The following is a 21,486-nucleotide window of genomic DNA, read 5'->3' on the forward strand; positions in this document are numbered from 1 at the left end:
GAGAGTCAGCAAATAATAATTATTCTTTCTTGGTGTATGTGTTTGCTGCCAGTCATTTCAAAATAAAAAGCACCATGCACACACTGAAACAGCCAATGTGAGACCTTGCAGGCAGAAAATCTGTTTCTTCTAACATCTGACATGTATGTATTTTTATATATATATGTGATTTTCCACTTTTTGAATACCTGCTCAAAGATTGTCAATTTTAATAGGTTCGTTTAATCTGAGATTAAGTACCCATATACCCATACCCATATTGTGTAGTAATGTAGTCTATAACACTGTATGTATAATCATTCAATAGCACAGAACATGCTTTCTGACGATGTTCATTCAGTTTCCTCTTAATTGATGTGGTTAAATAAAAAATAATGAGGCTGAGTGAAATGAAACCTCCAGAGCCCGTCTTGTCATTCTCCTCTGCTCCTCTCATGATAATATCACAGACAGCTCATTATATCAAGTGAATGATGAATATGTTACCTTTGCAGCCTTTCTCATCTTCATCAATCCCTGAGGATGTAACATCTTTTGGGAATCATTTTTATATTCAGCATGACCTCCTTTTTTTCTTTTGTCTCCTCGATGATGAAGCGCCTTTAAATCCCAACCCACCAAACACAGAAATCACCAGATCGGTGTGACAGCGAGACACAGCAAACATTGACAAAGCTTTCTGCTGTTCGCCCGTTGCTCTCCCTTCAACCTCAGCGGAGCATTCCAGGCGATGTCTTAAGAGTTTTCAGGAGTGCTTAAACAAAAGTAAGAAAACACAAAGTAATGCACAATCAACTCGGGAAATGACAAAGTCATGAGTCTGAAATGTTTAAAAAATATTCTTAAACAAACAATGCTTAAACTTAGGACACTGCAGATCACTGAGAGTCTTTTGGGGCAGGGGCACATTTTGCCATGACAACAGATACTTCTTATGAAAATCAGTCTTCACCACTTTTGTGTATCTGGAAGCTGAATTGTCTGCCCATTCCTCTTTGCAAAATGGCAATAAATTCTGTCAGATTGGATGAAGGGTGTGTAGGAGCACATAAGAACTGACATAACGTACTTTCAAACAAACCTTTCCACTGCAATTCCGACTGTAGGCTAAGATTCAGTGTCTTCTAACCCCCCCCTGAGTGGATTGTGGCAGATGGCTGCTCACACTGAGCCACGTCCTGCTGGAGGTTCACAACATGCTCATCCAGGAAGCATGAATGCTGCAGAAAGTCAATGACTCAATAATTTAGATAAAATAACTTAGTACATTTAAATTATTTTAAAACCAATTTGAACACTAAACTGAACTCTATGAACTGTTTGATAACTGGGTCATTCGGAATGTATGCATGATTGAATTGAAATGACCTGCCGTGCTCTCTGTGATTTGTGGTAAACATTAAATAGACTTATTTTTTTTTAATCTGTCTTCTTACTGTTCAATAATGTGTCAAGATTTGTGGAATGTATAGTATGTAATTAGTCAGCGTCTTCAGATTACAACTAGTTACAGTGGATTTTATGTAGGGGTGTCAGAATTAATGGGTAAAGGTTGTTACTACTGTTGTGTTTCTCAACCAGTAAAACCCCGTCTTATTTTATGGCAAGATAAGAAGAATAAGATAATTGGGGATTAGGGATTCTCAATCACCTTTGCGAATCCCCAATGGGAATTTTAAAACCCATATGTGAAAAATATGAGCAACACGGCTCTTCACACAGGGTGGCATAATGTCCATGGGTAGTGCCATTAGTGCCATTAGAACTCTTTTTTTAAGTTATATTTCATTATTCAATAGGTTTCTACTGTTTGCATGTTCAAATCATGGGAAGCTGTGCCCTTCCTTCATCTTTTGCACCATGTAAGGATTGTAAGAAATATTGACTTTTCACATAAAAAAATAAAAAAATAAAAAATCAGCACTACGTTTGATCATCTAAATCCAAAGTACTTTGGCCAAACAAAAACTTTTTTCTTAAAGCAAAATTGAATATTCAGGAAACCTTTATTCTATAGACGAGGTACAAATATATATATATATTTTTTAAGGTTTCTTGTGCATTGGGGCCTCCTTAAATTAAGAAATAAAAGATGAATAAAATGCTTAGTTGGGTAAGCCGTAAAACATTTTTGTAAACTACAAAAACTAGCACTGAGCATCTTAATATTTCTCAGTGTTTGATAGTTTTGACAAATTATTTGATCAGAAGTGTTTCACAAATTGTGAAGGAGTATGTTTGGCGAAGTGGGGATGTGTGTTTCTATTGAGATCCAGTGTTCAATCTGTAGACCTCAACGAGTTTGAACCAGATATCCTGCAGTTTTATCAGGGGTCAGGCGGCCGTCTGGAGTTCTTGGATGGTTTCAAAATCAGACTTAACGATGGTTAGTTACAATGAGAGGGGCGGGCGGGAGTCATTATTATATTATAGTAATTGCTGTTAGTATGAAGAAAGCGCTTCATACTGCAGTGTGTGTGAGTTTGAAGCATCTTGAGGCTGCTACCTGACTCTGGTGGGGGATCCCTCTCGCACTCACCCCCCCTCCCCTCTCAGATCATCCCTCTGAAGCGCTGACAGAGAGCGGACACTCGCCCACAGTAACCGGCTCTGTAGCAGCCACTGGCTTATCTCATCTCGGAGGATCGGATCGCTTCCTCCGGTGCCAGTCCAGCGCCCGCTGACTCTTCCTCTCATAAATCGTCCGTATCTCACTTTTCACTCGAGCGACAAACAGAGAGATGGACAAGTGTTTCACTTTCTTCGCTCACAAGGATCCGTCTCTATCACATCTTTTCCTCCGGATCTTTGTTTCTGGACGGGAGGCTGCGGCTGCGTAATGCCTCTGTGAGTACAGATGGTTGCTGTTGATTTATCTTTCGATTCTATTTTTTTCCCCCTTCTTAAAAAAAAATAAAAAAAAATAAAAAAATAAAATAAAATAAAATAAATCAGCCACCAAACACTCACGTGGGTAAGATTTCTAGACGCTTAAAATAGTGAAACGATGCACATGGGCTGCTTCTGCTCTTTCTGGGAAATGAGGCTCTTTGTTTTATTATGCACTTTCAGTGTTTTTGTTTCGTCAGAGGGGCGTTACTATGTGGACACAAAGGCAGCTGCACAGAGCCAGTGTTCAGAGGAGATGCGGCGTTTTTATCAACTGAAGTCAATCTGCATTAGCGCAGCATGGAAAGTAAACACTGTGGGGAGGGGGGGGGGGAGAGAAAAGAAAATGCAGCTGAGTGAGCAACACATGAAGCATTGTTTTGCTCATCCCGCTATCAAATATATTAAGGGTATTGGCAAGTGTGGTTTCATTTCCTGCTTTTAAGCAGACTATATATGTCATTTAAAGCCAGTTTACTTGTTCCGATTTTGTTGTTTCTGCATTCGGATTTCTGATCTGCTTTCAGAATCTGCAAAATCAAAATGGGTTTAGCTGCTGAGTAACATGACAAATCGTGGAGAGTAAATGCTTAAAGAGAGCAGGAACCGCTGTTGCAAGTGATTATGCATTATTTATAAAGTTACCCCAGTGCTGCACTTCCCACCCAGCTCCACTGCCTCCATCTCTTCTCTCTGTTCTCACCTTACAATTTTGCAGCCTCTTTCAGTCTGCCTGAGTGAGCATGATCTGAGAGAAACTGTTGTTGGAAAATAAAAAAGACTGATGTGACCTGACCCTCGTCTTCCAAACAGCGGGTAAGACGGAGGCAGTTGCGCTCAAGCTACAGAAATGAGTTAGATCTGTCATAGCAAAGGAATCAGAAGATGGACAACAGAGATTCTGGAAGCAGGAAGAAACACAAAAGTATCTGACAGATTTAAAATGGAGCCAAGTTGAAACTAAATAAACAAGCTGTGTAATCTGTTCCATCTTGTCAAACTGAATTGTGCTTTTATGTGTAAACGGTTTTAAGTGTAAACAATCTTTTTGGTAAAAATGGAGAGGCACCAAAAAGAAATCCTCCACTGACTAAAATCAGCTGATTTTCAGCTTGTCTGGCCCTGCCTTATGATTGGTAAGCAGGAAACAGAAAAAATCTAATAATTTCCCAGTCAGTGAATGCACAACCAAACTGAATAATATGCACAACCAAAGCTGTTTGGTGAATATGTCAAAAGTGAGTAAAAAAAAAGTCTTATAAAGATTGTACTTTTAGGAATACTTAGATGCTATAAAATAAGAGGAAGAAAAAACGTGTAAGGAACGTCAAGAAACTATGAAGGGATGTTCCCAGATAACAGAAAAACGCAACATTTTAGAGAAAAGTTGCTGTAAAACACTGTTATCCAGGTTCTTGAGCTTTTATTGCATCACTTCTATCCCTGATCTAAATAATTTAATGACTTTCATTGCAAGAAGACATTTTTCAATAAATTATTGAAAAATGTGAATGCTCTTCATTACATAAAAAAAAAATCTGCATCTCGCCAGTTTTACAAAAAAAAAAAAACCGAGATTAGGAATTGGCTGCAAAACTCTGATTTGATGCATCTTCAGTTTACAGCTGACATGACTGTACTTCCTGCCTGAGAACACCAAGTTGCTTGCGTGGATTAGGTTACGTTGCTGTTCGATGTTATGTAACAGTTACTCTTTAACAGACCCAGTCGCTGTTTAACTTTCGTCTGTCGTCTGTGTGTCTCGGCTTTCACCCCGTTTCTCCTCTTTCTACCCACCAGCAGCAGAAGAAGAAGTAGCAGATGTGCTGTGCAGGATGTTCTCTGTTTGACCACGGCCTGCTGCTGAAAGCCCTACATTCATGAGAAGGCAACAGAAAGAAGATTACTGGGGGATTAAACACATGCACACGTGTGCACATGCAAACGCAGGGGGGTACTACGGTTCCGGGATTTAACTTCCATCCAACTGATCTGAATGAACTTCCCTGACTGACTGAGAGACTCCAAAGGCATCATGGAAGAAGAGGAGGAGCCAACAGAGGCTCGCTGAATGTTCTGTCCGCTGACCCCACCTTCTTTCCACCTGTCTCACCATCAAAGGCTCGGAAAGCTTTAAATTGCAAAGCTGACTGTTGATGCTTAGCAGTAGTATTAGCCTCGCCTATTGCTTGCATATATCTGCCTACCCCTGCCCTGAATTATTAAAAAAAAAAAGACTAGCTGACATTCTCATCTGGGAGATACAGAGAAAACTTCATTTTTTAAAAATCCTGCAGCCATAGCAGAAACCCCCCCTCCCCCAAAAAACATCAAGTGTCAAGAGGAAGATGCTGAAGAGAAAGTGATATTTTTAAACCTTTGCTGTAGATACCTTACCACCACCACAGGCTTACACATGAGACTCAAGGATGACTGACAAAACCACACCTTTGATTCCTTTAAGTTCAGAGGTTCTGTTTTTAGCTCAAGCTCTTCTTGTTTTGGATCGGATCAACGACAACAAAGAAATATTCCCATTGCTTTGTTGTTTATGCTAAGATGAGTAGCAGATCTGATGTGAGAATTCCTGCAAGGCGATAAAGATACGTCTTATTTTTGCTGCAGCACATCTCTTTTCATGAGGATGTAAACCAGATGTGACTTTTCCAAAATATTTTGGAGTATACGAGGCCTTAACAGCAGGAAATACATTTGCACGCTGAGGTTCCTAAAGAAAGTGCAGATGACGATTCACCAGCAAAATGTAACATCTTCTGCATAAAACAAGAACAAACCTATCCCCTCAATCTGAGCTGCAATGGCCAGCCAGGCCACCCCTATGTTTCTCCACGGCTTCGAACTCAGCGGTCATTTTGTTGACCCTCGACCTCTTGGCACCGGTGTCACCGGGCTGGTGCTGTCTGCTGTCGACCAGCGCACTGGACAGCGAGTAGCTATTAAAAAGTTGTCGATGCGAGACGCAATCACAGTGAAGCATGCTCTGCGGGAGGTGAAAATCACCCAACGACTGCACCATGAGAACGTAGTGAGTGTCCATGAGGTCTTAGCGCCATACGGATGGCCGCTGCCCCAGGACCCATCCCAGCTGAGTGCCATATACATCATCCAGGAGTGCATGGAGACTGATCTGGCCCGGTTACTGGACCAGGGACCACTACCTACAAGTAAGAGAGAACGATCAGTTGTTTATTTAATTAATGGGTTTAATGAAAATAAGTAATCTGAGAGAAGGTGAATGACTTTGCCTAATAAGCATGAGAAAAAAAAAATGGATTCAAGCAATACTATGATGTAAAAACATTTTTATTTAAAATGTAAAAACAAATTGCAACAGTTAATTCTACGTCTGTTAAAAAGCTGCTGACTACTACAACTAGATTGGTTTTATAATATGTACTATTTTGATTTTGAAACTTTTGCTAAACCTTTGGTTACATTTCAATGACCAGCAGAGGTAACAACTTTTATTGATGAAGAACTTTAATAATAAAGTAGAGGTGTGGTAACATAACACTTGTTTATTAATTTTGTTGTTTGTACAAATTAAAACAAGAAAATTTGTATGTTTTGTCCATCGTAGAATAAAATAAAGGCTTGTCTAACAGAGGGTTTTCTGCTAAATCTGTCACCATGGTAGTTGCTCATCCTGTGCATATTAAACTAGTTGGGATCAGGCTCCCATATGTGCTTGCTCTTTGTAAAGAGCAAGCACATGATGATTTGTGAAAGTCAAATGGTCTCATCTCCTGTTCCCTTTTGTGTGTTCATTCATGCCTTTCCCATTAACAGACCTTTTAAAGCCCATATGGGTAGTCCACCTGGGTTCAGTGGTGTAGAAGCTAATGTGTTAATTTAAGTGACAAATTTAATGTGGATTTTAACCCTTGGTCAACAAGAACCCATGATACTTAGTACAAGCTATGTAAAACCTAAGTGACAAAATACAGGAGTTATACATGGCAGCCAATGATGTGTCAGATAAATTCTCAGGTTGTACCATCAGACATGATAAAAAGATGTGGAACTGACCTTCAAATAAGTTGTTTAGCCTGCAGGTGTTTTCTTCAGTGACAACTTTACAAATGTCTTCATCCATACCTGGGTTGTTTTGAGAGGTTTTGGGGGATTGATTTATTAATTCTAGTTTCATTATTATTATTTGTTCCTTAGTCTCTTTATTTGATTAGATCAGCCTTATTTCTGTTTTACTTTAGTTCAGTCCTTCCTTAGTGATTCTAGTTTTTTTATGATTATTTCTTGTGTCTAGTTATTCTTTGTTAGTCTTAGGTTTAGATATTTTTTAATGTTAGATTAATTTTCATAGGTCCCCTGCTGTGTACGTTCACTCGCCCTCTGTGCCATTCTCTCTCTCTCTCTTGCTCTCTCTCTCTCTCTCTCTTGCTCTCTCTCTCTCTCTCTCATCAGCCTGTCTTTGGCTCTCTCCCATCACACCTACAACCTGTTTGTCAATCAGCCAGGTCTATTGTTCCAGCATTCACACTCCCAGTATTTAAGCACCTCTTCTCCTCTCACCCTTCACTGGTTCCTCCCTGTCATCTCCTTGCTATCTTTTTTCCCATGGGTCCCTGGTTTTTGTTTGCTTTGGCTCCCTGTGATATTTTAAAAGTTATGTTCATCTTTTTTTTATTTTTATTTATTAAAGCTTCAAAAACTACTCTCCGTCTTTACCTCTCAGCATTTGGGTCCTCTTCAATCTACACACCATGACACATTTATTCTATAGGATTTACATTGATGCATAAAGCACACACATATATAATTCCATGATTTAGCTTTGAATGGGTTATATGGATCATGTTCAGATAAATGCATCCACAAAAGGTGATATGTAAAGAAATCAGTCTAATTTAAAAAGTGGAAATTATCTACCTTAGTTTTAGATGCTGTGTGTTAAATTATCTAACTTTTATCGTTAAACAGGTCATGCCACCCTGCTGTTTTATCAGCTGCTGAGGGGCCTAAAGTTCATCCACTCAGCCAACGTCCTCCACAGAGACCTGAAGCCTGCCAACATCTTCATCAACACAGACCAAATGCTGCTCAAGATCGGAGACTTTGGACTTGCCAGAATAGTGGACCCCCATTATTCTCATAAGGTGAGTGTTAAACAAGCAAAGAGTCCCACTCCCACACATTCTGATACAAGGGTTTACTTGTAGCTGGGGCCTCTGAGATGTTTCCAAATACCTTGTAGATCTTTGTATTTCTATGCTTCACTATGTAAGATGGAAATTTATAATTGTATCTCTAAAACGAGGCAGCTGTTGCTCCGGAGGAAAAACAGACATTTACCAGTTTAGACGTTGTTAGCATTACTTTATCTTTGCCTCCACATATTGAACTGCCCTCTGATAAGACACTCATCTCCTTCAGTGTCCCAGATTTGCATATTATTGTGTTTCTTGTGTGTGGCTGAAGGGTAAAGCACAACTAAATGTAGCCCTTTTACCATTTAGTTTTACCTATAGTTGGATAGCATTCGATGGATGTTGGTTTGTTCAGATCAAAATATCACATACTTACTTTAAAAGGAATGCAAGTGCAGGTCAGATAGAAAATGATAGGTTTGGGTGCCAGAAAATGCTTGTAATCATCTTGCTTTTAGCTCTTTTTGAATCTTGTGGAATAATTATGTAAATCAACCATCTCTACATGGATAAAACGAGAACATCAAAACGTTGGATCTTTGTACTACCTCCTTTGAATGTGTAATGTTTTGAAGTGTTATATTTATATCATTCCTGTTACAAAATAGTTTATTATATTAATATTCAAGTCAGTAGATTTAAGGATTGTTTTGTATTCTCATTGCTTTTATGCTCTCTGCAGCCGCTGAATAAATCAAAAGAGAAAATTGTAATACTTGTGCATGTTATCTCTTCACTTCATTTAGATTGGGTTGCTATCAAGAAACTGACAATAACTCCTCTTGGGCTGTGCAATTTTTAGACAGGGTCATATTAATATTTTTCTCTATGTAGCAGTGTGTAAACTGCACTACGTTTGTGGTTGCACAGACATTCTATCCTCCTCATAACTCTCTAACAACATAAACTTTGCAGTACGTTGCAAAGATTGACACAAATAAAGTTGTTGTTAGTAGAAAACCTTTAGGTGAAGGATCTATTGTTGGACAAACTTCAGTTGAAACTGTCAAGTATCAGTATGTAAGTCTTCAGGGCTTGTTTGCCAATGAGAACTCCTGACCCAGGACAGGAGGACTTTTAGGGACAGGAGGACTGTCCCTAAAAGTCCTCCTTTTAGGGACAGGAGGACTTTTAGGGACAGGAGGACTGTCCCTAAAAGTCCTCCTTTTAGGGACAGGAGGACTTTTTATGTTCTGTGATTTTCTGTGGCTGTGGAGTTAAAAACACAGCCTTCAGAGATAAGAGTCTGTGAAGAAGGACATTCGGCTGTTGCCGAGGAGGTTCGCTTTACCATTTCTTGACTTAGAAAATGATGGATGGATGTTTTTGAACAGAATGGAAACTGCTCACAAACCTGAATACGCTGTTCCCATGGTGAAAAAGGGTGGGCTTATCTTCTGGGAACATGAGTCAGAGCAAGGATGGAAAAGTTTAGATCAAAGTATATTCGTGTGTCAGTTTGGCCCAGTCAAAGTTCAGAAAATTGAAGTTAACAAACACTGTCCCTCTAATCTCACTGAATCTGAACTTTTGCAAAGCATAAATGACACAAATCTGGCTGTAAACAGACAACATAGGGCAACTTCATATTTCTGCAAAGTACTGAATGAAACTCATTGTTCTCTTTAGTCTAGTGGTATCAAGATGTCACTGCATTGATTCTGCCTTTTAGAAGGACAAAGACTTTGAGCTCAGTCATCATTTCCAGAATACTTTTCGTATCAAATGATGTGCAGGCAAAGCTGTATTATTTACTGGCACAATTATTTCTGCTCTCTCAGATTACTTATCTCTAAGTCCTTCAAATGAAGCTTCCTCTTATGCCCAAACCCAACTCCTACTCCAGAGATGGTGTCAAGTTTTGCGCTAATCAAGCTCTGTAATTAGGCTGTCAGCTGTACATAAAAAACGCCTGAAAGATTAATGGGACAATTCACAACTCCGTTGTCCAGCTTTGTTATGTTCAAAGGTCCCACAGCAGTACTGTAACACTAGCAAGCATGCATTTGTGTCCGTTTTGTGTCTCTGCGAGGTTTGATTCGGGCCTGTGCGTGTGAGGAGGTGCTCTCCTGAAAGGAAATCTTTGTCAACTGAGGGCTCGGGACTTTGGGATCAGTTGGGTGCAGACACAGGGGTGCATTGGGAGAGCGAGGAGGGAGAGGATGGAGGGGGCAGCAGAGGAGGAAGGTATGCTGAGTACACGAGAAGCAAGGATGGGAAATTTTAAACCAAAGAGGGTTGGGGAGAAGGGAGGTGAAAAGTGCAGAAGCAGAGGGGGAACAAATCCTTCAACATAAACAAACAGGACAATGGAAAAGGCTAAAAAAAAAACACTCAAACAGAGAGAAAAATTGATTGAAATTCAATTTATTTGGTTATACAAGGGAGTAGAAACAAGGTTCCTTCTGTTCTACTGCATGTTTTGTTAGAAAACAGTCTGTTTAGGCAGCTAACATGGAGGACAGATATAAGAAGCAGATGAATTGGGATCCTGTTTACATCCTACACTGTAAAGAACTTGGTGCTTCTGCGAAGGTGGGTGTGTTAATGTCACACGCTGAGTGAGTGTTTGAGATGCCCAGAAACTGTTCATAACCAGAATGAAAGACAGAAAGTTGGGAAAAAGTCTAAAGAAATAAAAAGCAGTTTTTCACATGTGGGGTGCGAGACAACAACCGAAGAAGATACAGGTGAGGAAGGAAGTAAAGCTGTAAAAAAAAAACAACAACAGTGAGACTCTGTTGAATGTGAAGACAAAGAGGAAGAACTGAGAAAACAGTCGCAGCAAATCAAATGAGAGGAAAGTAGGAGGTGAAGGAGAGAAGATGAAGAAAGGTTTATGTTACCGAGTAGCTGTGAGGCACAGTCTGAGCAGCGTTTTAAACAGTCCGTGCATAAAAGATGATTACACTTTAAACACAGGAAACAGTGATTTCACAAAAGCATTATAACGTTTTATGTGACATATCAAGGCAAAAATATTATATAGGTGTGTTGCAGAAGGAAACAGATACATGTAATTTTTAATAGATGGAAATCTTTATATTTATTCCTCTTTATTCCGATACCCATTGATGAAGTGTGGCGCAAAAAAATGTATAAGGGACACACAGCACACATATAGAAGTAGATGCTCTGGTCAGATAGGACTGATATGAAACTTCAGGTCGAACTGCAAATGCTTGAAAACTAAAACTTTCTCATAGCATCCTGCTTTGGGCAGGGACAGATGTCTAGTCAGAGTTGATGAGAAAATTGATGGAGCTCAGGAAAAGCTCCATCAAAATATTTCTTGTGAGAAATATTTTTAGAAGTTGGAAAAAACCTGAGACTCTGGTTCACCTTTCAGCAGGACAATGACCATACGCATACTGACAAAGCTGCAGTGGAACGGTGTTCATCTGTTGGAATCTCCCCATTAAAGTCTGAACCTAAATCTAATTGTAAATATATAGCAATACCTCTCTGGCTCAGCTTATGCTGCTGTGTAAAGAATAGGTTTCTAAATTGAAAGGTTGTCCTGTAGAGTTTCAAAAACTAAGTAAATGTGCACATCACAGTTTTCAAAAATTTATTCTTGAAATATACACCAAATTTAGCTGTATTCTGAAATAATGTGAAAACTATGAATATAAAAAAACAGTGTTTTACTAACTTTGAATATGATCACCTTTATTCATTTTAGTATCTCCTTAAAATTTACAACATTTAGTCTATGCCTGACAGGAAGCAGCAGTGAGAGCTCAGATAAAGACGGAGATCAACACAGGGGGTTGAGAGAGGCAAGGTCAAAGAGTCCTCAGTTTGGTAATCTGCTACAGCAAAGACAAGAACAGACAGGAGGGAGGGGAAAGACAGGAGAAAAGGGATGTGAAGTAGAGACAGAATAATAATAGGAATAATTGGACTAGTGTACCAGAGGGGAAAAATTGAAGGATTAAAGGTGGCACAAGAGAAAATGGTGCTAAAAGAGAGCAGTAAGATGTGATAGGCAAATAAAAGACCTGTCAAAAATACCTGTAGTTACTTATTTACAGCTGTTAAGTTGTGCTGTACGACTGGGAAAGGAAGATTTAACACCAGTGTCTCTGTAAGATTTACTTTCATACAGAGAGAAGCTGGCCTGGAAAACCTTGCAGAACAACTTTGAGTCAGGCTGAGTTGTGTAGAGTTTCCCCGCTGAGACAGAGATACGAGTAAAGGTTAGGGAACCGTGTGAGTGACCTACAATGAATGGCTTATAATTAACTGCTCATTTGACAAATACATTTTGAAAAACAGTTTCTTTTTTATTTACAACTGGAAAAACCCAACATATCCATGAAAAGTGTGTAGAACATGTTTAGAAACATGTTTAGACTCTGAAATTAAAAAGGGCCTCCTAGGTGTATTTTTTCAAGAAAACTGATGTAACTGATGAGGTTTAGTTAACTGATCTCCATGCTATCACTAAAATACTTCACCATGAAGAATACAACAAACAAACCCTGCATTTAAAAAAAAAAGAAATCCTTAATTCTTACTAAGAATGATTAAATATTTTGCTTTCATAATGAAAACTGGTCCATTATGAAATGGTCCATTCATTTGAGTAGAATATTGTCAGAGTTGATGATGTTGATCCATATAAAAATGTTTTGAAAATTGGCTCTCTGTTGCTGCTTTAAAATTTTCCACAACGAATTCTTCCCTGACATCTCCGTCTTCCTTCATAATGCTGTTTTTTCTGAGGTTTTCTAACAAACCTCTGAGACTTTGAGAGAACAGCTGGATTTACACTGAGTGTAAATCACACACAGATGGACTCTATTTACTAATAAATAATAAGGGGCATTTGATGTAGGGGTATCAGAGTAAAAGGGTCTGGTTACAAAATCGCTCCACACTGTTCAGTTTTTCAGACTTTGAAAGCTTTCCTTCTACATCGTATTCATAATTTTACCCTGTTTTGTGTTGTCACATAATCAGTTATGAAGTTTGTTGTTGCACTGTTGGAAAGTGTTGGAAATGCTTAAATTCAGTGTATTTATATTCTACTGTTGTACAGCTCAAACTTCTTTATTTCTCTCTCTGTTCCAATTTGGTCCAACTCCTCCCATTAGGGCTATCTGTCTGAGGGTTTGGTGACGAAGTGGTACCGTTCCCCCCGTTTGCTCCTGTCCCCCAACAATTACACGAAGGCCATAGACATGTGGGCTGCTGGCTGCATACTGGCTGAGATGCTCACTGGACGCATGCTGTTTGCAGGTACTGTGATGAAATCTTTATCAAAGGACTGTTGTGATTACAATAAAACAAAAATACAGTCAAAGTTGTTGGATGCACCACTAATAATTTAACAGAATCATATTCATGAATGACTTTATAACTTTATAACTCGTCTCTAGCTTCCTTCCATTTTTTTTAATTTTTTTTAGATTTTATCATAGTTTTGGTGGCTTCCACAGACAGGAGCTATTTTTTTATTTTCTGTCCTCCACCAAAGACACTTCTCTCCCTCCTTGTGGGCTGCTTCTTTGCCTGAGCAGAATAACAATGATAATGGAGAAATGCTGTCTGTCTGAAGCAGACGAAGTTCCAGCTGACCAGCTGATTCTGACCTCCACTGGCTCCTCTGCGCCACAGGGCCGACCACAGAAACTCAGAAAGGTCATCCTCCTTCCCCCGCTGTTCGTGTTATGTGAGACTTTCACACATCAGGTGTCGGAGCCGTTTGCCGCAACTTTCTCCTAAGAAGCACAAGAGCAGTGGACTCGCTAGGTTTTTGTTTATGGGGTTGGGGATGGGGGTGAAATGAGGCACCCACATCCAAATATACTGCTTACTTACATCCAACAGTGTTTGTGTAGCACCACCTGCTGTTGTCCTTGAAGTATTTGTATTTCAAGTTCAGACATTTTTGTTGCTACACAAAACATTGGCTCTGTCTCCGACTCAGTGATCAGGACCACGTGATTCGACAAACAAGCTTGGAACATTAAAAATCTATAGAATATTGAGTTAGAGTAGTAAAATCTCCGAGCAGCTTGCTACAAAGTGCTGCAGCCTGTCTGCTTCGTTTAGATCGAATCGTCTCCTGTCTCCTGTCGGCTCACACCTCTGGGTTATTCTCGTTTGACTTTATGTTTTTTTTATTGTTTTTTTTTTTTATGCTTATGTAACCAAGCCTTTTTCTCCTTTCTGCCTCTCTCTGATTGGCTCTCTCTCCCTCCCAGGAGCTCACGAGCTGGAGCAGATGCAGCTGATTCTCGACACAGTGCCCGTACTGAGAGAGGAGGACAGGCAGGATCTCCTACAGGTGACACCTCAGAGGGCGACTCGAACCACAAAACTGCAATCTGACATTTGTGAATGTCTGCAAACACAACACCTCTGAGGGCATTTTGGACCAATTTATAGTCCTTTCTAAAGAAGCAAAGATTAAAAGCAGTTCAAACTTGTATGTCACAGCTGAACTTTTGAGATCTTCCTATATCCACATCTGGAGTAATATCAAAGTTAATCAATTCCACATCCCAGTCCCACAGAGAGATTTTTTTTTTTTAAATCTGCCCATACATTTTTTTAGTAGTTCTGCGCTGATGTTGTTTCATCTGCTGGATATTCAAGAAGCAGAAAAGAAATGGCTTCATTCTAGACTGAGAAGAACTAGAAACTAACTCTAAAGCTCTTTTTTTTAGGTGATGCCTTCATATGTCAGTCATGGATGGAGAATCAAGAAACCTTTCTCTGAGCTGCTGCCTGAAGTGGATCCTTGGGGTGAGTGGCGTTTAATTGAGAACTGAGTACAAAAAGGCAGAGAAGCAGTAAAATATGCAGCATTGTTTCCATTTTTTGATACTCGTGAATTTTATTTTTTTTACAAAATGGCTTTTATTACTTTTGCTTAAAAAATAAAAAAAACAACAACAACAACAAAAAAACACTACATAGGATTTCCCCCCTTGGAATAGATAGACTTAGACAGAAGGTTTGATTTAAATGTTTTTTACTTAAATTAATAATTAATCTCGAGACAGACAGAGGAATGCAGTATTACCTGTTATTTCTCCTTCACCAGTTTCTCCCTGTTTTTCCTCTCAGCGGTGGATTTTCTCGAGCGCATCTTGACATTTAACCCCATGGACCGTTTGACAGCAGAAGAAGCTCTGTCCCACCCTTTCCTTCAGCAGTACTCCTGTCCTGAGGATGAGCCTGTCTCCTCGCACCCTTTCCACATTGAGGACGAGCTGGACAGCCTCATCACCGAGCAGAGCTTGAGCAGCAGCGACAGTCAGGCCTCCAGCTTTCACTGGGAAAGGTAAAGATTTAAATTTTCACGAGGGAGAACATTCATGCTATGAAGAGACTAATGAATTTGATCAAGTCTGTTGAATTTCTATTTATTTTTTTAAAAACCAACTCATGGAAATGTGGAAGCTCACATTTATTTTTTTATGCTTTGCAAGAGATAAATAAAATTGTCTTCTGAAATTGTTTACAAGAGGAAAAAGGGTATGCATTATAAACTAGTGCAACGTCTTTTCCTGATCTTGAGTATTGGTATATTTGCTGTAGATAAGAGCCTTCTGTGATTCCATAAATATGAATGGAAGAATAAAGAATGTCATGTTGGCTTGTGGGTGTATTCAACAGTGGGTGTGTACTGTTCCTGATAATCTTCAGCTGAACATTTTATGTTCTTTATTTTCTTTCTCTTTTTTTACAATACATGGGAAAAAATAATGACTGTAATTCATCCAGATTTACAAGTGACATCATGAATCTGTGTTCAACTGTTCATGACTTTAGTCTGAGCTTGTAAATGTTCTTGGGAACTGCCATAACAAGTAAAACACTAAAACATGCACTAAAACAAGTAACGAGAATATTTCTAAGCAAGTGTCGATTATCGTTAGATTGAATAAAAAAAATATCTCTTGCCTGCAGGTTCGACAACAGTTTATCAACCAACATATGGGCACCATACTCAGGCGAGAGGTGTCGGTGTTTGCCCTCTGGTCCTGTTCCAGCTGACCTGGGAGACACCACAGATAACGAAGAGGTGCAGCGGGACCCCAGGGCCATTTCCAGCTCTCTGACAGAAGAGGCGCAGGTTGGACGTGCTATTTGCCGACTTCTTCACTTATTTATACTCTCCTCACTTAATCAGCAACGGATTTGCTGGTAATGGTTTTTTGGGCTCATGCGTTTGTTCGTGAAACAGAAAACTGTTTATACGTGTCTCTTTAAGAAGAAATTTTATAAACCATGTATCACTTTCATTCTACTATGCAACTGTCTGTTACCTTGTGTTGGTCTGTCACATGAAAAATCAGCAAAATGCTATAACGTTTGTGGTCATACAATGACAAAGCGTATGATTACTTAGGGAAGGCAGAAAGAGTTTTTTCTAAAGGATTGACCTGATTTTTATATCTCTTCTCTTCACCCACCTTATCACAGGTTGACCCCCGCAAATATTCCCATAGCAGTTCAGCTGAGCGTTTCCTGGAGAGCTCTCACTCGTCTCTGGAGCGCGTCTGTGCTTTAGGATACGGGGAGCTTGACTGCGGTCGCTCCTGCGATTACAAAGTGGGCTCTCCTTCATATCTGGATAAAATTGCATGGCGAGAGGGAAAGCCCCAGCACTACTCGGAGCCTAAGCTGATTCTGGATCTGTCTCACTGGAAGCGTAACACTGGCAGACTCCCCGCGCCTGCCGAGCCCATTGGTGGCAGCATGGAGGACCTGGGAGAGGTGAGGGTGGAGGAAGCAGAGGAAGCAGAGGAGGAAACCGGGGATTTGTTCCAGGAAATCACTCGCTGGGTGGAGAGTGCTCATTCTCGTCTGCACTCGCCCAGTACCAGTCCATTAATGGACCACTGCTCACCCTCCTGCTACACCTCCTCTCCCCCTCTTCCGCTGTCTCCCACGGACCTCCCAGCTCCTGTCTTCCACTACAACGAACATATCCGCCCTCCATCAGTTGACTATGACGAGGACAGACTGAGCCCGCTTCCTTCCAGCACATCTTCCTCCAATACCCTCCCCTTTCTCTTCCCATCGTCGCCCACGGCTATATTTTCACCTCAAACAGCATCGCCACCACCTACTCCACTTGTGCAGCTCCCAGCATCTCAACCGCTGTCCTCTACCTCCTCTGTATCTCAGTCCCCTAATGCAGACTCCACAGAATCTCTGCCAGTCAAGCAAAAAGAGCGCTTGTTTGACCTTGATGTGTTCATATCCCGAGCTCTGAAGCTGGTCCGGCAGAATAAAGAGAAAGTTCATGTGAAGAAAGGAAAAGATGAAGGCTGGATGGAGGAGAGCAAAACAGCGAGCATTAAAGGAAAGGTGCCCCGGCTTTCAGAGCACAGGACTTCCCCATCACAGACTCCCAACTCCTAATCTCAGTTCGAGAGTTAGCACAAAATAACTATAAAATTAGTCACACTTCAAAATATACTGCAAATGAGGGATGTTCTGCATTCTACAGTAGCAGCTTGTCTTTTTAGCACTAAAATGGCTTCAAGACAAACCTTCAGTTTAAAAACAGCAGTTGTGCAGCTTTGGTTCTCAGGCAATAAAAGCTAAGAAGAAACTTGAGTAAAATATAAATCAACACACTCGGCTCTAATAAATACTAAACATTTACTCGATGTGAGTAGTTCTGCTTTATGCCTGTACCAACAGGTAGTAAAGCTAACTATCAATCGTTCAAAACTTGATGATCGCTAATGATGCTTTGTCTTTGTACTAAAACTTGGATTTAATGAGTTCCCAGTTGGAAATACAACACAAATGTACCCTGAAGTCATATCTCCTGTCAGTAAAGTGAAAGGTCTCTTGGTGTGTTTGTTTTTGGAAGTCAAAGCTCCGATCTGAGAACATCACACATGAGTCTGATAAAGAAGAATGTTCCCTAAAATTAGAATTATGACTAAGAAGGTCTCCTGTTAAATTTTCTCTCACGTTGACACTCTGATGAGAAAATGACACTGCACCTGAGTTTTGTACATTCCATTGGTGTGTTCTCTTATCGATAGGAAGTTGGATTTTCCGAATTCCCAGTTGAAATGCAACGAGAACATCAGAATTCTAACTGTGAAACTGTTAGAGAATATGTAAGCGTAGTGCTTTAATGCAAAACATGAAAACCAAAAACATATCAGTCGTAGTTAGCTCCAAAGACAAACAGCCAGTCACACCAGTTTTCTGACTTAAGGCTACAACTCTCTCAAATTAAGACTCAGATCTCCAAGACAAACTGAGAGCAACATATTAGCAAATCAGAAAATTTGTGAGGTTTGCTAACTGTTTTAGTTCTATACCGCTGTCACAACTTAAAGGTAATAAAAATGTTTTTTTTTTGTTTTTTTTCAATTTTATGCCTTCAAACTCTGAAGCTACATGTAGTCACAATTAGAGGTTGCACAGCATAATGCATGCTATCAGTTGACCAAGATCCGTGCAGCTTTCACTGTGTTTGATACACATGACTGCCATGTTGGATGCTCTCTTTGTCTCCCTCTCTCTCTTCCAGTTAGATACTGAACTCTGGGATGTTTGGAGAATTACAACTTACCCAGTCAGAATTTTGCCTCCAGTGGTTGTTGTTGTATATCCCACTGGGAATTCTGGGAAATCTGAATTTAGAGTACAAAAACAAGACACAATCTGAACAGCCTCGAGTTCAGTCTTCATTATAGCCGCTGTATATATAAAACAGTGAAGGTTGCAGGAATCAGCTATTAACGCTTCTGTCCGCTTGTGTCTAATGAAACCTGTGACACACATGCTAATGCACAACCTCTGATTTTGAATATGCTCCTTTGCTATTTAAATTGTAACCAGCTGGTGGGGATGTGACGTAGTGCCAAGGTTCAAGAATCCAACTTAATCCAATGCACGAAATACACGTCACAAAAAATTCGTCACTGATAACAGCACTCTTAGACTCTTATTATGTGCTTAAAACATGCTGTAATTATCTTTCTAAACTCCATCCTGTTAACTCTTGAAAGAATCTGTCAGTCTTCCAACAACATTTACCAAATGACGACAATAAGTGACGCAGTAAAAGCTTTTTCTAAGCGTTTGAATGTATTAACTAAGAAGTAACCAGACAGAGTGTGGCGTGATCAACTGTTAGTTTTATTTATTGCTGCTTTTACACTCCCCCAATGAGTTACTAAGTTTTAACAATGGAATCTTGTATAAAGTTATGTTCGTATTGGATTTTCAAGTACATGTAATATATCACTAGACATTTTTGTGGCTAAAATAGTTCTGCAATATTTTCTAAATATTACAAAGTATGATCTTTTTAATGATTTTGGAGTTAGCTGGGATTTTGTTTGAATTTGTAGTGAGCTAATCTATGGTAGTGCTTTATGATTCTTCTGCCAGCTGGACTCATTTTTTAAACACATGTAATTTGTTTCCTGCCTGATGTACCAAATTTGTTCCACAATGAAAACACAGTTTTCTTCCACGGCTACGGGCCTAAATACCTTCTGCTCACTTCAATATTAGCAACAAAAAGCTGTAGCATGTATAACGATTATCTATAATTTGGGAAATGTAGAGTCTGCCAAGTAGCTCTATTTATAATGTACATTTTTTTTCTGAACTCTTTTATATATTTATTAGGTTGTTACTGTAGATGCTTCTGTTTTGTTCACTTTTTTAATGGTATTTTGGCTCTTTTATTTCTCTCAGCCAAGTCAACCATACTGAAAAACACACAGCACCCTGCACACTTACTGGCAACCCCCTAAAAATAATATATATTTTTTTTCTAAATCAAGTAATATTGATTTTTGTTTCAGCTATAATTTTACAATAGGATATCTTAATATGTGTGGTGCCAATAATTGTGGAGGGTGGTGCTGCTGAGATGTGCTGTATGGCTGTTGGAAAAAGCCAGCTAAGTTCAGTTCATTTTTCATATGTCCTCGGTCAACGGTTGTAACAATTTGAAACACAATGCCTTGCTGTGAAGTTATCGTTATGTGTATGCAGAGTGCAGTTGCACCTGTCCTGGAGTAACCCTGTAGAAAGTACCAGAGGTAAAACTCTGAGATCAAAATACACTGCCAGCAATACTGCAAAACAAGCATGTTTAGTCATATGTTTGTCTTTCACTGAATGACCACGTTATAAGCCACAGTGATATTGCTATCAAGCATTGAGTTTCATATCAATCTGCTCATTTTATGCACACTGTAACCTGCAGGTAGTCAAGTATTTCCAAATGATACTAACACAAGATATACTCTCAGTACAACCCAGAGAAACAGCAGTCATATCACATATTTCTGTTGTTAAATTTACAGTAAAGCACACGTGGAATATGAAGCACATTAACAAAGGCAGCATTTGGTCACCATCAACATTACGACTCTGTATTGTCTTCTTTTGTCAGCGATGTACGTCTCAATAAGAACAAAAACCGTGACATATTTAGAGCACTCAAAGAAAGTAAAAACTGATCCAATAATAGATAAGTTGGTCTACAGTCTGACTTTTACCACGTCTTATAATCTACATTTGTAGCACAGTTTATTTCAGAGGCAACCTAAGCCAGCAATAATGCCATTTATTGAGTGACACAAACACACTGAAACACATGTGGTTACTGAGCCAAAAGTAAAAATCCTTATTCTATCAAGCAATGTTGAAAATGTGCCTCGGTACACCTCGATGCTTCCAGCTTGCTGAATGTAAAATATGCCCTCATCTCTGTATGGCTATGCAGGTAGCTTAATCCATGTCTTAATGGTGTACGTCTCTGAAACAGTAACAAATTATCTGGTTTCTTATTCCATATTTATCATACTTATGCTTCAGGGGGATTTCAGCCTTTCATTTGAGAAAATCTGTGGGAATTTTATTGTATCGGCTTGATAGCATCTCTTTTGAGTGTCAACCTTTGTTGGAAAATTAATAAAAGAATGTTGAAAAAAGATCTGTCTGTCCGTCCGTCCTAATATCTATATAAGCATAGTGTTAATCCCCTGCTGAGCATTGAATTTCCATGTAGGACAGAAAGTTACATTTTGTCACTATATCAAAATGAGGAGTTGATCTCTCTAAAGCTCCACATTCATGCCAATGAAAGTGTCCTGGTGTCATAGGTGAAGTTCTCTGTGAAATGGTTCAATTTGGGCAACATCTTCAGAAAAGAATAAATAAATAAATACATAGCATTGACATATTTCAACGTTGGGGACTTTAAATTGTATCTATAAATATTGCGCATTGATAAGCATAGTTAATTTTGACTGACATGACAAAGTAAATAATGTCATAAAGTAGCAGAGAATTGTATCTTGATAAACATTTGCTATATGTTTGCAAGTAATCACAAACTGCTATTATGATGAACAAAGTACTAGTGTTGTGGAGGTTGAAGCATGTCAGT

General features: G+C 39.4%; 1 protein-coding gene across 5 annotated transcripts; it reads left to right on the top strand.

Moving 5' to 3' along the window:
• The first annotated feature begins 2,566 nt into the window (after positions 1-2,566).
• On the top strand, positions 2,567-21,030 carry LOC103135425 (mitogen-activated protein kinase 4-like). 5 transcript variants are annotated; one of them, XM_016669515.1, is made up of 9 exons: positions 2,567-2,847; positions 4,690-6,074; positions 7,852-8,027; positions 13,181-13,325; positions 14,294-14,376; positions 14,759-14,837; positions 15,162-15,378; positions 16,008-16,173; positions 16,524-21,030. In XM_016669515.1, the coding sequence occupies exons 2-9, from the start codon at positions 5,708-5,710 to the stop codon at positions 17,466-17,468; spliced, it is 2,178 nt and encodes a 725-aa protein (XP_016525001.1). In that variant the 5' UTR covers positions 2,567-2,847; positions 4,690-5,707; the 3' UTR covers positions 17,469-21,030. The 5 variants fall into 5 exon arrangements, with proteins under 5 accessions (XP_016525001.1, XP_007548191.1, XP_016525002.1 ...); XM_007548129.2 differs by having other exon boundaries at positions 4,693-6,074; XM_016669516.1 differs by lacking the exon at positions 2,567-2,847 and adding an exon at positions 3,940-4,025.
• The last annotated feature ends 456 nt before the right edge of the window (positions 21,031-21,486 follow it).

Source organism: Poecilia formosa, unplaced genomic scaffold (genome assembly GCF_000485575.1).
Source record: "Poecilia formosa unplaced genomic scaffold, Poecilia_formosa-5.1.2 Scaffold25, whole genome shotgun sequence".
In the NCBI taxonomy this organism is placed as follows: Eukaryota; Metazoa; Chordata; class Actinopteri; order Cyprinodontiformes; family Poeciliidae; genus Poecilia; species Poecilia formosa.

What these genes read in the sequence shown, in the direction of transcription:
- LOC103135425 (XM_016669515.1), top strand. Translation starts at nt 5,708, where the DNA reads ATGGCCAGCCAGGCCACCCCTATGTTTCTCCACGGCTTCGAACTCAGC. An exon ending in CCAGGGACCACTACCTACAA is followed by an intron (nt 6,075 to 7,851) that starts GTAAGAGAGAAC and finishes ATCGTTAAACAG; the next exon opens with GTCATGCCACCCTGCTGTTT. An exon ending in TCCAGCTTTCACTGGGAAAG is followed by an intron (nt 15,379 to 16,007) that starts GTAAAGATTTAA and finishes TCTTGCCTGCAG; the next exon opens with GTTCGACAACAGTTTATCAA.